This window comes from Myripristis murdjan, chromosome 24, assembly GCF_902150065.1.
Source record: "Myripristis murdjan chromosome 24, fMyrMur1.1, whole genome shotgun sequence".
NCBI lineage: Eukaryota > Metazoa > Chordata > Actinopteri > Holocentriformes > Holocentridae > Myripristis > Myripristis murdjan.
Genome location: NC_044003.1, coordinates 13,548,433 through 13,563,944, shown reverse-complemented (window position 1 = coordinate 13,563,944; position 15,512 = coordinate 13,548,433). Strand labels below are relative to the sequence as shown.

Here is a 15,512-nt window from a genome sequence, read left to right as displayed (position 1 = left end):
TGATGTTAGTTATCTAATATTACTACTGATTTGACTAATGGAGTAATCAACACACCCTTTCCACTTTAAAAATAAAAAAAAAAAATAAAAAAAAAATCTAGACAATATCCCCAATTAAAGTCATCACTAAATCTCTGCAGACCAGTGACAGTGGCTTTTCCACCGCTGAACTCTCCAATGTGCATTTGTTTTCATAACAAGGCTGTAACACCCCTCTGTATGTACGGTATGTTCTGGAGGAATGCTTGAGACTTGGAGGATCTGTGCCAAGGTGCATTTAGAAAGCAGTGGGTGCCTATAACCTCTATGAAGCAAGGGGAAATGCAGTAGAGCTTCACTACACTCCTTAGACTCCTGATCTTCTCTCATTTCTCACTAATTTCTCCAATATTTTGATCAAATATCATTCTCACTCAACCTCTGCCCCCACACCTTGTTTTTCCTTCAACCATCGCTAGATAATACATTGAAACAGCAGATTGCAGTTATATATTTACATAACTTGCCTAATGTGTGGGCAATACAAGTGGAAGGGTGTGTTCTATTTCTCCACATTGATACAGTGTGTTAATTTTATTATATTGAAGGTAACAAGGTGCAGCTGGTTTAAATAGTCAGATGTTTGAGTCGGTTTACAGAATTTCCCACCATGTGCAACACACCAAATAATAAGGACCATTTGAAACAGTCAACATCAATTATACTTTATTCAGGTTCTTTCCTGTTTGCATTTGTACATTATATATTATTTGGTTCTGCAGAGGCAAAAACCTGGCCTGAGTATCCTAAAAGCATTTAAACACTAAGAACAGCTTTCGTTGTTTATAAACCAATGAACAGGGGCTGTGGCCTTGACCTTACCGAGGCTCCGAGTGTGAAGTGGGGTTTAGTATTCACATTTCATTAGGATAGCTGGGTCAGGCTACCAGTCAGAGGATCAAAATACAAACCTTTAATCTGATAGAAACCATTTAAAGTTTAGTAATGTTTTGGTATAAACATGACATAGTGAGGGACAAGAGGTGATGTATTAACTAAGATCAGCAAGTATGGTACAAAACAGGTATGTCATTTAGGAAAGGTGTCAAAAAATACAAATATTGCAACATTTTTTTTTAATTTCTGGCAACTGAACATTAGTCTGTACAGTGTCTTAGACAACAAATCTCCCAACATATCCTTGTAAAATGCATTTCTACTTATTACCTACTATAGACAGTATATTTTGTCTGTGACCACCATTAATATCATATAACACAATGTTTAGGGGCCCATGTTTGGAAAGAAGATTGGTCAAAGCAGCTGGGCATAGAATTAGCATTAATAGCAAGCAATATCAATATTAACTACATGGCACAATTATAAATGACAAATCCGGTCACGTACAGAATGTAAGACGACAGCCTATATTCATTGCATACAGGAAAAACAAAAAACAAAAAACAAAAAACAAAAAACAACATCAATGAAAACACAAGGAACTAATAATGTGCTACTCACCAGTAACAGGCAGGAATCTTACCAATATATGGTATTGCTTTAGCATGGCATGGGAAATTAATCCATCACCTTGGCAAAGGAGGCCTGGCCTTAATAGGAATTGGGATTTATTCACCAATTCAAGAAACATACTGTATGCCAGACGTGTAAACTTCACTTCAACACCGGGGTTAACAGCTTGGGATCAAATCGAGGACAAATACTAATGTTCTTTGCATTTTTTTTTCCTTCTGTCTTTAGATGATGGTGGCTGTCACTCGCTCCTAACACTGATGACTCCTGCAGCTTGTCTCAATATGATGTCCTTCGTTAAGTGGAACAACAGTCATATTAAAACAGGCCTGGGTGCAGTCTGCATGCATCACCATCGACAGAGAAGAAAAACAGCAGATGAGGGTGAGGGTACTCAGACAGAGGCTTTGCTATCTACCAGCAACCACGGCTTGGCTTCATCATGGAGGTCCATCAGAGAGTTGGCTGTTGATTAATGTCTTCAATATATAACAAGGCTAGAAAAGGACACAGAGCTAACATAAAAAGGCTCTTGTGGTATGGCTGTAGATCTACTCAGTAGTGTTAAAAGTAAAAGTGAATACTCTGACACGGGAGATTGTTTTGAAAATGGGCATGTGACTACCAGCCACGACTAATACTAGCTTCTACAAAATACATTAGCTAGTGTGATAAATAGAGGTGATAACACAGACAGTTATGTTTTTTTTTTTTTTCTTGTACATGGATAAAAGTTAACTGGATAAGTTGCTTGGCATGAGTATTTTGTTCCTTGAAGCGCCGAGTTATGAAGCTCAAAGCTTCAAAATAGCAAGTTTAGTCAGAGGCAGCTAAATTATGATCTTATTCTATTGAACGTACACAACCTAATAACTCATTTCCAGAGTCAGCTGTGCCGTTTGTTATAGAGATGCCCGAAGGTCAAGGTGCTATCCTAATCAGACAAACACTGAGAGGACAGTGCCAATATAGATGGTGTTTGAAAGATGGAGGTTTAGTGATACGATGTCCACTATGAAAAGAATGAAACACCTATATACACTTGAAAATGGATTTGATTCTAACTTAGGATTATTCTAATTTAAAATGACTTTCTTCAATTTAGTAAAAAATTGTCAGGTAACTACAAAGATGCAAGATGGGTTACAGGTGCAATTGTAGATTGTAGCCTATTTACACATTAATCTGCCATTTTCTGCCACAACGTTAGAGGCTTTGGCAGTGCTTCATCTCATGGTTAATAAAGGTTTTTTTAGATAAGCCATGTTCCTCATAGACATCAGTTATAACTCTTACTAAGCCCCAGTAAAAAGGTAATGCCTCGTTCAGCTATAGTGCAGTGTCAGCCAATTATACATTGCTGACTATGGTTTGGAAAAATTAGCAGAGAAATTAAATAGTTCATTTCTGTTGAGATGGACAAGTGGCTTTAGAAACACAATCACAGGCTTATAGCCACCGCCGCCCACGAGGACCCCCAGTATGGCCACCAGGGGAGGAGTTACAGCACCCGAAAGCCCTCGACGAGAACCCGTCTGTACTATTAACGTGACTGTCGCTCTGTTAGCGGAGCGACAATCCCAATGTTATTTTTCCGCTTTTTCAAATACTATTTTTGAGGGACCAGTCTTTCCCAAAGAACTAAATATCGGGACAATGTGAGCGCTCACACTGCTAGCCCAGAAAGGGACACACTGGTGGAGTTGGATGAATTTCATTCTTAAAAAGCCAACTTTAAAAGCTTTAACTTTGGAAGAACATTTTGTCTTCAAAGAAGTCTAGGAGTAAAAATTCTCCCTCCTAGGCTTTCAATATGGGTAATTTCAAATAGGTAAAATGACCTCCTGTACAGGCACATTATTCAATACTATTACCCATTTACCTTGTCTTGCTTTCAAATGTGTTACAAGTGAAGTTGGAAAAAAGTGCAACGGTGACTACAGGCAGGATTGCACAGACAGGATTGCACAGTGACCATTTGGGTCATCTGGGAATTTTGTTTTTATTAACTTATTATTTCCTCAAAAATAATTAAGACTGACCACTAGCCTCACTGGTCACTCATTTTGTGTTGGTTTTCCATGCCTGGCAAGCACACGTTATAAGCTTTCCAGTTTTATGATGCCTCTATCATCATAAAGCCGGAAAGTTTAAGGAATCAACATAATACACAATATCGGTGGTAAGCTTTTCACAAAGTATGGTATGTGCACTAGAAAATCAAAATGTTCCTCCAAAGTCAAACAAACAGTACACAGTGAACTTAGAATTATCTTTCTGCACTCACTCACACAAAGTTAAAGAAAACATCATTTCAGCTCAGACAAAAATGTTTGATTATTGGCACAGATATTACTAGATAACCCCCTCCTCGTGTCCCTGTCAGGAACTGTATTTTTTTATTGTAGTGAAGAACAGAACACATCAGTAACTAAACAGAAGGAGAAAAAGGGTTTTCCAAAAGCCCACCCCTACACCCACTTCCCTAATGACATTGTCTTTTCATGACAACTACTTGACAACTACTTCCTTTTGTCATTTTGCGAGATCATTCATATAACCATCTTGTGGATTTAGATCAGTCTCTCAATGACAGTAGAAGTAATAGGTGGGCTATATATAACAAAAAATTCACACATATAGTTCAGTCTGTCCAATCCATCCGTCTTCTCTTCCTGTCTTACAGCACTGCTTCCACTCAAACCAGGTACTTTCACCTTAAATCACCCCCACATCCCCGCACTATACCTCAAAACATCACCACCCATCCACCAGAGGAAATAAGGAAACAAGACCGCCTCCTTCCATCTTCCTTTGTTCCTTGTCTCACAGAAATCTTGAAATCTTTAAATGAGAGAGTGATTTTCCGCCTGTAATCCACTCGCTCCTGTAGTCCCTTCCACATACCAATGGCCAGGCCTGGAGTCCCACACCAAGCCTCTAGCAGGAGCTGTCTGTCTCGGCAGCCTTGGAGGGGGTTTCCTCCGAGGGCGTCTCGCTGGAGATCCCGGTATCTCCGTTCTCTGGTCCGTCACTCACTGACATCTTCTCTAGAGCTGCAGGGCAGATCAAACAGAGAACGGCCTCCTTAACCCAGCTTCCTCTATCATGTACGACTTGCAGCAAATTGCTACAGAAAGTGCTTATAATAAAATATTAATCTAGCTGACTTATGTATGTGGGTCAAACTTAATTTGACCCATGAAATGTGGAATTAAAGTAATACATGCATACAGCATAAGAACCTAAGACAAACATTGCTGCCTGTCACATTTACATCTTCTGGTGAAACTATTTCATTTGTCATTTCAGTTGTCTAATTTTCCAACTCTACCTTGAGTAGGAGGTAAAGAATCTGTCAATCTGTCAACACGGACTAACTTCACATTAGGGGTGTAACGGTTCAACAAACCCATGGTTCAGTTTGCATTGGAGTATTTGGGTCACGGTTTCACTTTGAGTTTGGTGTGATTTTTATGTTGGAGACAAAAACTCTACAAAAACTGTTATCTGTATTTTGTCTTACTTGCGCAACATGAAACTTAAAACATAACATAAAACTATTTTCAGTATATTCATTAATTCATCAGCGAAGTGTGTGGTTGTATGGCTCTCATACAGTGGATGTATTTGTGACTTTGCACTTTTCATCTCGCAGTTCAAAATATAACGAACTGTTAAAGTCAGTCAACTCTCCTCTGTCCTGAAGGTCAAACCTGTGTGATCAACAGCTCGGTTCAGTTTTACACCCCTAATTCATATTACATCCAAAGGAATTGTTCTTAAATACAATACATGTTATTATACTATTCATTCATTTATTTGTTCAACGAGTCACAAATACCCTTTAAATATTTGTCTTTTACTTTATTCTGTAAAAGATGATAATGATATTTTAGTATATTTCAAAACATTTATCAGAGTTGCTTTTTTTAATTGACAATTTGCTGTATATGCCTTTTGTTTTTTCAACTCCTCAGGCTAGATGCTGTGTCATGGCAGGCAGCTCATCAAGATAAATGAAGGAAGGACAAGGAAGGAACAAGGAACGTGACCAACTGAGGAATGTGGGACTAATAATGCACAGGAGAAAAGTGGCATACTGGAGATTTAAGTCTTTTTGGAATGTTACCCTGCAGTGATGCCGAGTTGTTGGCCGACTGTGCTGTGTTTCCATCCTCCAGTTCATCCAGGTAGAGTCGGTAGCGATGGCCGTTGTCATCTTCGTACTCCACATTCTCATCATCACTGTCCACCTCCGGAGCCACATACACCACCTCGAATTCTATCTGTCCTCTCTGACGTGCACACACACACATACACCAAACAAGCGATTAGAGAGAAACAAGGAGAAACAATGTGGTGTGTGTATGTGTGTGTGTGTGTGTGTGTGTGTGTGTGTGTGTTACCTGCTGGGACAGGATGGTGACAGCCTCCTTGTGTTTGGCGTCTCGCAGGTTGATGCTGTTGACGGCCAGGATGGCATCTCCGACGTGCAGACCTCCGCATCGTTCCGCTGGCTGGCCTGGATGGATCTCGGAGATCAGGATGGGAACGCCGTGCTCTTTGCCACCCTGATGAGGGAACACGCACGCACACACACACACCCACACACACATAAACACATCCACAAAATACACAGTGCATACAATGCTTTCTGAAAATATTCAACACTTTTGATTTTTACTTGTTTTATGGTGTTACAGTTTGACTTCAGAATTAATCCATTTACAGGATTTTTGTCACTGACCCACAGACAACAGCCCATAATATCAAAGTGGATTTTTTGCCCCAGTAGCGACAGTGCAGGGCTCTTGAAATGGCAGTTTCAGTCAGCATGTCAGTCTGCTCATCATTTATATCATTTGATCTGGGACTTGCAGTGAAGTTTCACTTGGAGTTGAGTCATTTTCATGTTTCACTTTTAGCGAAGAGAAGCGTTTCACTACTCTGTCAGCCCACCATGGTAAGCTCAATTTTTGAATATTATTATTTTTTGAATATTATTACATGTAGCCTATCTCTGTTGAGACACACCATCATGATCAAAATAACAAGCAAAGTGGTCATGGAAAGAGTGAGAGTCAACCCATAGAAACTCTCTAGAATGGAAAATACTACAAGGCGGTTCCCTTGAAGTATTTTGTGCAGTCATTCAATAGCATTGTTGCTGCTGATAAATTCTAAATAAATAAATTCTAAATAAATAAATAAATAAATTCTATGGGATGTTAGTATGACATTATTCACAGTGAAGGAACTTAGGTCTATACATAATTTTGTACTAAACAAAGTTTCTACATTAAGTTCCTCTTTATTTACCTGGCTTCCTGATTGATAATGGATAACATGGCTCTACTGACTGCAGGTAAGAAAGCTAAGTAAGAAGATTTGATTTGATTAGTTAATGTCACTTCATTTATGCATGCTGGCTTTTATAAAATAATGATAAAATATTGATTTGGCTTTTATTTTGTTTTACAATCTGTTTAGATTTTGATTTGACTACAACAACCTACTACTTCACAGCAAGCAAACAATATTTAATATTTACACTGAATATTGCAGGTAATGTATGACTGAGTTAATCACAACTAAAGGGCATGAGAAGAAAAAAATAAAAAATGCAAAGCTACTAAACCCCGCTGGTACCCAGACCTTCCTGTCTTGCAATATGTGCCAAGTTGTGTTCTTGTAGTTTTTTTTTTTTTTTTTTTTTTCAGTTTCTGGCTGACTCCACACATTTTGGTATCACTGCCGCCCCCAGTTCTGCCCAGGAAGTGAAATTTGAGATGCCGTTGTTCCAGCCGGTAGAGACTGAAAATTTTATGCTGCCACGACTCTGAAGCAATGCTTATGTGACACTCAGCATGAGGCAGCCTACGTAGATTACACAGACACAAGATTGAGGTCAAGTTCACTACCAAATGCCAGCGATCAATAGCAACGACTGTGGAGTCTTTACATTCTTCTGATCTGTGCTTGAGCATGAATTTTTCACACGTCTTTCACAAGCTGAGTGTGATCACCTGTCTCTAAGTTTGTTCACATCTTACAAATGGATCAGCTGATACTAGAAGCTGGATTGAAATGAAAAGAGATTTACGCTTAAGATAAGTGGTTAGTCGTGACACATCCTTTTGAGTAAGCTGCCAACTGCCATTTAAAAAAAAAAAAAAAAAAAAAAAAACAGAAGAAAGAGTCATCATGAGGAGGAATCTGCTCTCATGAGATTCTTAATGCTAAATGGAGCCTTAATGAAATCAAAAGCCTCCCAGAATAGATTATAGTGTAGAGTGTCAAGTGCATTAGCAAGGACCAGGAACGCCACATGATCTCCTTTGGTCTGTTACTACCACTTCAGTGCATGAAAGGCAGAGCATAATTAATCAAAGCAGAGTAAAGACACAGGAGATCTAATGAACACACCTGTATGTAGCTGACCAGGCAGTCTAATGCAGGTTCAAACAGCAGGGGATTTTTTTTTTTTTTATCTTTTCGTATCAGTGCTGCTGTAAACAGTAGTAGGAGTTTGCCTTCTCTTACTAGGTGTAATAAATTATTTCATTCAATGACTCAATGAATTAAATCCATTAGTGAATTCAGGCTACAATACCACAAAAAAGGTAACAATAATGCAGTGGCTCTAACTTCATACCGTGATGGAGATGCCCAGCCCCTCATGATCTTCTTTGGCTAGCACCACCTTCCTGATAGGGCCGACTCCCTGGGTTTTTTTCAACATGTCGGGGTCCTGAAAGCAGTCAAAGAGTGGCAATGTAAAGGTAAATGTTACTGTAAATGAGTGGCCTGTCTGACTGATTCTCCAGCAGGTTAACACTCACGTGGCCCACAGGCGAGGGTAGAGGTTTCTTTGGATCATTACGCCCCCTACAGGCTCGTATGACTGTCTTATGGCGGTGGAGGTGGATCTCTGCCTCCAGTTGGTTCCACAGCTTGTCATGGGCAGGCCCTTTCATGTCACGGCCCAGTAGTTGGATCTGCTGCACCCTGGAAGACAAAACACCAGCCAATCAAATGCACAAACTGGCACTGTCAATTTCAGGCAATTCATCCATCCATCCTATTGTTTATTTATTATTTACAGTTGCAATGGGACAAGCAGAGCAGCAACTTCCTCTGACAGCATACCTTCAAATGGAAAGGGGGGTTTACCAAGTGCCTGAACATCAACTGGCTCCTTCTAAGGTAGAAAAGCAACTTCTGAGGCCCCTCCTGGATTGCTAACCTCATTTCATTCTGAAGGGTAACCTCATTTTTGGTGCTTTTATCTGCAGTGTCATTATTTCAGGCTCTTCATGGACCTTGCGTCCGTAATGGTTATATCAAACAGGACAGGTACCTCCTGTCCCCACCCGCATTTTTCAGCTAGTCTGCGGATTTGAACCAGCAACCTTCTGGACACGAGCCCTCCCCTCTAATGTCCAGGTCTGGTGAGCCCGTACCTGCCAGCAAGCTCCTTGTCCAGGTATTTGGCGGCGAGTCTGGCGCCGTACACCTCAGCCTGCAGTACCGCCATGTGCCTGCGGAGGGCCTCATTCTCCTTCTTGTGCAACCTCACCTCTGCGTCCAGCCTCACCTCTGCCAATTTCTCCTTCTTACTGGCCTCCAGCTCCCGTTCCTAACGCACACAGACACACACGCGCACACACACAGAGCAAACAACATAAACAAAATGAGTGGCTGGCCTTCAGCCTGATGATCGGTGCTTTTTGCTGCAGATGAAAGCTACTCCTAGTGAGTGCTACCACAGGTAAAACATACAAAATGGACGAGACAGCTGTTTCTACTGAGTACTAGTAAAGGTAAAATGTACAAAGTAGACAATAAATTGATTGACGATTCAAAGGTTTCCACTTTTCTATAACTCAATTGACAACTTCAGGTATAAATGACTCAAAAATGATGAATGGAAAATGGTTGCTTTCACTGTTTGAGTCAATGCAAGGATCTTAAATCACTTCGACGTTTTTGTTTATTTTCAATTGATGCAACCTAATTGGTGCTTAGTGGCTGGCTAAGTTAACTGACCAAAATGACAAGACAGTCACAAAAAGGTGAAGCAAAAGCTGCATGATTTTCCTGTTTAAAACATATCTATGAAGTACTACTGCACAGATGCAGTTGCACGCACCACACAGCAGCTAAGTTGTAGACGGTGTGAATACATGATCACCTTCGCTGTTTGATCCAGAGCAGCTGTTGTTAAGTACAGATGCTTATATGAGAGATGAAAGACTATAATCACAGATCAAGTGAAAATCCCCAGATGAAGGACAAAAATTGTAACACATTCATAACCACACCTGAATGCCTCTGTTGACTGAGTGAAGTTTAATACACATGCAATTACATTTATATTTACATTCAGCTATTCAATTAGACACATCATCTAAATCACAGAAATTAATGAAAATAACTACTGAAAACAATAAGCTTTTTTTCTTTCAGCTTGAGTGAAATACTGCGTATAGGAAGTCAAGTGAAAGCAACAAGCACAGTTCAGCAAGATGCACAAAAACGAGCCAACAAAATGCAAAGTCTCTCTGCTAAATACCCGGTTAGAGCCTGCGTCATCAGCCCCTACCACCCCTAATAAAACCATCTCATTAATAAAAGTTTTTTTTGCACTCAATAGATGGATCAAGTTCATAGCAGAGAGGGATGACTGATCCAGTTTGCTGGCTTCAAAAGGAGCCTCAAAACCCCTTTCAAAAACTGGCATATCTTACATAGCAACCATTTAAAGTAAAACTGAATTACAGTTTCTTTGACAACAGCTGAGTGGATTGGGAAAGCTTTACACTGAGACGACATGTGGGAAGTCTGGCTAATTCACTTTAAATCCAATCAATTTATTAAAGAAGGTGTTTTTCTCATAATTTTATTGTTGACATATTTCAGATGACATTCTGAATTTAGCTTGAATTAGCCCAAACACTGCCACACAGACTAAGCGGGCTGCTACTGGACTGGACGGCTAATAGGACTGATGTACGTGAAACACAGAGAAACAATCACACACAAAAACACGAGCGCATGCACAGACACACACTTACCATCTCCTCTACTGTGGGTGCAGGCTTGAGGTGAAAAGACGCAGAGGAGGAAGAGAAAGAAGTCAAAGATTAGAGGAGCTCAACCGACTCAGCAGTGATAGTGAGAAATTCAACCATTCAGGGAGAACAGAAGATAAAAGCGTTATGGAGAAATAAGCACATCAGTACTGAAACAGGATGATGAAGAGGATGGGAAAAGGAGCAGCAGGGAGTATATTCACCTGATCATTTCACATTTGACTTTCCTTTAGGCCCCGAGCACACCGAGCCGACTTCAAAGAACAGGCACAAACTGAGACAGACCATCACGTTGCTTTGTGTTGCCTTATGTCTCCTGCTAAAAGCTGGCCATGAACACACTGCACACACTACAGCTGATGGTTGACAGGCATACACACGCTGCGCCTCTGTGACAGAAAATAATTCTCTGGGCCAGAATTCTTCCAAGCACTGTGAACTCTCAAATAACAAAATTTAAATTTATTTAGGCATGATTAGCCTATTATTGTTTCATATTTTCATTGTCTTACAAAGCAGTGTTATTTTTGAGTTTATATTAGAGTGAACAGACTCCTAGAAACACGGGAAATCCATGATAATAACTAGATACTTAATTAGAAAATGCTCTCAGTAGATCGCAGACCTCCACCGAGGAGGCAGGTCACTGAAGAGGAATGGATAGATTCAACATTAAAAAAAAATGTTTAAAAAATCATTCCAACTATGTTTTGTATTGTAACAAATTTGAAAGAATTAAGTTATAATAAAGTTTAAATAAATTTTCTGAGGACTCAAGGACCCCTGAAGGTCCCTCAATCCACTGTTATAGTCACCTAACTATGTGTGTTGTCAAATGATTCATCTGGTTATGACAGGTTTTCCAGCACAAATCTTACTGCCGAATGCTTTCACTTTCCATCATTCAGAAACTGGTCCAGAACAGGGTTTTTTTTGCTACTCCTCCTGCAAATTTTATTCATATCCTGTCACAGTTTGGAACACAGCATATCTGCAGGTGCAACTTGTGGCCATATTTTACACTATGTTTTATTTGTTGTACTCTTGTACTATTTATTACACCAATAACCGAGCTTCCCCTTGAGGATCAAAACATTTCACCTCATCTCACTGTCTGGTTATGTTTGGCATCCTGTACCTCCATTAGACAGCATCTCATCCTCCACCATCCACCTACCAGTCTGTCTTTTATGGAGTCTGAGTCTTCGGCCTGGCCCTGCTTTGCATGAAGCTGCAGCTGAAGAGCATGAAGCTGCAGAAGCTGGTCATGGACCTCCCTCTCCACCACTGCTCGCTCGGCCTGAACCTCCAGCAGCTCTGAGCGCAGGTCAACCAGCTGGGCCTGGGATTGACGGGTGGACAGACAGAGGGAAGAAAAGATAGAGGAAGGGAGTGTGGGATAAAGAGAACAGAAAAGAGACAGAGAGGTCAGGTCAAAACCTCTTCTGTGCTGGCTTGTTTTACAGACCACAAAATCAGTAAAGTGCTGATCCTGCTGTTCCTCTTTTTTTCCGATTACTTAGCAGTCACTCTTGTAGTATTTTATATTTTGTCTCCATCGGTGGTGCGAATCAATCACTGCTAAAGGATTTTCTTTTCAGTTTAACTCCATCTTTGATGCTAAATGAAATCTCATAAATCCATAAATGAATCCACTCACAGCTGGCATGTTACACTAGGGGCAAGGAAAATAAACAAATAAATATTCTCAAATGAAATTTTTACTGATTTTGTAGAAATCCTAACACTGACACATGAATGTATGTTGTTTTACAGTTTGGGACAAGTGTATGTTTACATTTAAGCTTTTATTTTGGAAGGGGTCTGGCGGCAGACATAAATACCTGCAAACCTCCAGGAACACACCCTTCTTCCTAACCCTAAGCTGAGCCACACCAAAACCCTTGGGGTGGGCATTCCCAGAGGTCTTGGTGTTCGCTGCCAGACACTGCTGTTTATTTGAAACTCTACTCCTTTGGTGGCACTGCAGCTCAGTTTTGATTACAACTGCAGCTCCTCTGACCAAAACATGTTCTCTAAACTGGCTCTCCGGTGAGTGACAGATCATTGAGCAGCCTAATGAGAATGTGTGGCTGCATTTCAGGTTTCAGAACAAATGGAAATAAAGAAATAAAACAGATAAAAGTTCCCATGTAATGACCTCACAATGACTTCGACTTCCTGTACAACAGTGGGTCTTAAATAGTGACATGATCCTGCCCTAGTGGGTGTAAAGTACAATTTTTAACATTAAAACCTTGACCAATCTATAAAAATCCTCTCTCATCCACTTTATCCCTTCAAATAAAACTATGTTTCTCTCCCAAACTGATATTCTGTTGGGTTAGGGTTAGGATTTGGTCTGTCCTTTTTGTTTGCACTTGTGAATGATCTTTCCTTGCAACATGTCCCGCCCAAACATCCTGTTTCAACAGGAAATACATAAAATCAAGAAAGTAGGAGTTCATTTCAAGGGGTCTTAAATTTCGTCATTCCACTTACAAGCACTCTGTGAACGTGCAAACTTACAGCGCCTGATCAAGTGCAGCTCAAGTTACTTAAAACAAATAGTTAATCTAGAACTGTCATACTGTATTGCATTGTAAAAACAGCCTTACCGTGATAAACTGACAATCAATGTTTAACTCAAATGTCATGTGACCCCAACAATTAAAACCATGCTTCCCGGAGATTCCCACCCCCTTAGGACACTGTATGCTTGTTTTAATTTGTCAGCATTGTTGATGTGAAGGTGACTGTTCTGGATCTAAGTGATTTTGCATGGCAGCTTGTGGGACATGGCCCCAAGAGATAGACTAAGCTAAAGTGACGGGAAAAAAAGAAAGAGAGAAATTAGATTAATCCTGGCTCTTTCAAACATAACTGTTGTGCTGCAAAACACTGCTTGATTAATTTATTTCTGGGTCAGTATGACCTCTCTTTTAATTATCATGTTATGATTAAATTGTTCACATAGTATTTTTCTACATTCCTTGTTTACAGTGTTTATACTGCTCTTTGGTACTGTTATCTGTATATACTGTTTATAGTGTAAATTGTGCTTCATATCTTGCTATCCACTTTGCTGCTGTGATGCGTGAAATTTCCCCACCGTGGGACTAACAAAGGAATATCTTACCTTATCTTATCTTAATAAACAAAAAACAGTGCTTATTCTGGAGCTTGTCAAGAAGAACCGAATTTGCTTGTTTGGGCTTCATTTGACAGCCAAGGTTTGTTTGACAACCCCGGTGAGATATCACATTCACATCAGGACAATCTGAAATCAATCATGCACCAGTGGTAAACAATATCCACATAACTTGGGATACTTAATGTCAGTAAAAAAACAAGTCGGTCACGTGACATTTCCTGCAGTTTATCAGATGCTGAAGATCGCCCCAGTAAAAAAAAAAAAAAAAAAAAAAAAATCCTCCAGGCGCTTGGTTGACCAGGCTCACCACCTTCACTAAATGACATGCACACTGTTTTGTCCTGAATTCGTGGACAAGTTGTTGTCGGCACAATCTGCCAGCTCGCGACTTGACACCGAGGCGTCAAGATTTTGAAGCAGGTGACGTGATGCATGAGAGAAATGCATCAGGACTGGTTTCACTGGGGCATGATTACAGTGGCTAGACTTCACACAAACACTGACTTCACTCCTCCGTACATGGCACTGGAGGACAGACTCGCACCTTCCCGAGAGGAAGTAAATGACCAGCGGGTTGTAACAGGATACCAACCTCGAGTTTGTGGTTGAGCTGGAAGACGGTCTGGGCTTTGTGGCAGAGCTGGGCGAAGCAGGAGCTCAGGCTGGTCATCTTCTGCCGGCCCTCGTAGGTGATGTCGGCTTGGTCCGGGTCGATTTCTCCCAGCAGCAGATCCACGTCCACGAAGGCCTTGTCAAATTCCTTCTCCAGCACCTCCAGCCAGCGGAACATGGACATGCCGGGTCCGAGGGCCGAGCTCTGGGCCGCCGGGGAGCAGCCGGCCGAGGCGGACATGACTAGGGCAGGACGGTGAGCTGGCTACGGGGTGTAGCTGACGAGCTAACTTGGATGTTAACAAGCCTCCGGGCAGATTTCTCTATCAACCCCGTGTAAAGCAACACAGCTGGAATAAACACGACGCCTTTGAATGTATAATAATTCAAGGTGAAGTGTGATAAATAATGTATTTTTATCCTCCCGAGGAGCCCCGTCTGACCAGGAAGTCCGACATACGCAGTCGTAGTTATGATCAACTAGTACACTCTGCCACACTGCAGAGAAAAGCAATGGATGGCAGAGCAATCGATCAATCCTGCCTGCACTGGTTCTCACCTTAAACCAGTGTTTCCAGAACTGTGTTTCTCTTAAACCAGTATGTCAATGCCATCATTGATACACACATCACTCTAATAACACAGGCTGTTAAAGTCAATATAACTATTAGCCCAGTAGCCTGTTATTATTATTATTATTTTTTAACACTGTATATCAGTTTACCCTTACAGTATTGTGTTAACACCACACCCAATATCACTGTAAAACCAGGCATTAGTAACATCATTATGAAACCAATGTTACTGTTAAATCTGTTATTACACTCAGTATCTGGATCATGGACTGTAGTCAAGTCTTCCATGTTCTCTTAAGCTTTCCTTTGAGTTTTTGTTTGTTCTTAAGATGTTGCATCTCAGGTACTCATATTTTTTTTTAATATGCTTCTTCACTACTGGAGTAGGTATTATGTAAAACAATGTAATAATAATTCATGCAAGGACTTTGGTTTTAAGATTTATTTGATGGCAACATTACCAGGAAACAGGAAAGGCAAGGAAAGGGAAGAGAGAGGGGATGTTCCCGGGCCCCTGTGGTAAGGACTTGACATGTGATACAGGCTTTACCAGGTGCATGA

At 40.6% G+C, this 15,512-nt stretch overlaps 1 protein-coding gene across 2 annotated transcripts; it reads right to left on the bottom strand.

The window, feature by feature from the left end:
• Window positions 1-683: 683 nt before the first annotated feature.
• gopc (golgi-associated PDZ and coiled-coil motif containing) lies at window positions 684-14,875 on the bottom strand. Of its 2 annotated transcripts, XM_030047099.1 has the most exons (9): window positions 14,357-14,875; window positions 11,788-11,952; window positions 10,593-10,616; window positions 8,979-9,154; window positions 8,358-8,523; window positions 8,171-8,266; window positions 5,922-6,086; window positions 5,645-5,810; window positions 684-4,568 (listed from the first exon to the last, which is right to left on the bottom strand). In XM_030047099.1, the coding sequence occupies exons 1-9, from the start codon at window positions 14,615-14,617 to the stop codon at window positions 4,453-4,455; spliced, it is 1,335 nt and encodes a 444-aa protein (XP_029902959.1). In that variant the 5' UTR covers window positions 14,618-14,875; the 3' UTR covers window positions 684-4,452. The 2 variants fall into 2 exon arrangements, with proteins under 2 accessions (XP_029902959.1, XP_029902960.1); XM_030047100.1 differs by lacking the exon at window positions 10,593-10,616.
• Between the last annotated feature and the right edge of the window lie 637 nt (window positions 14,876-15,512).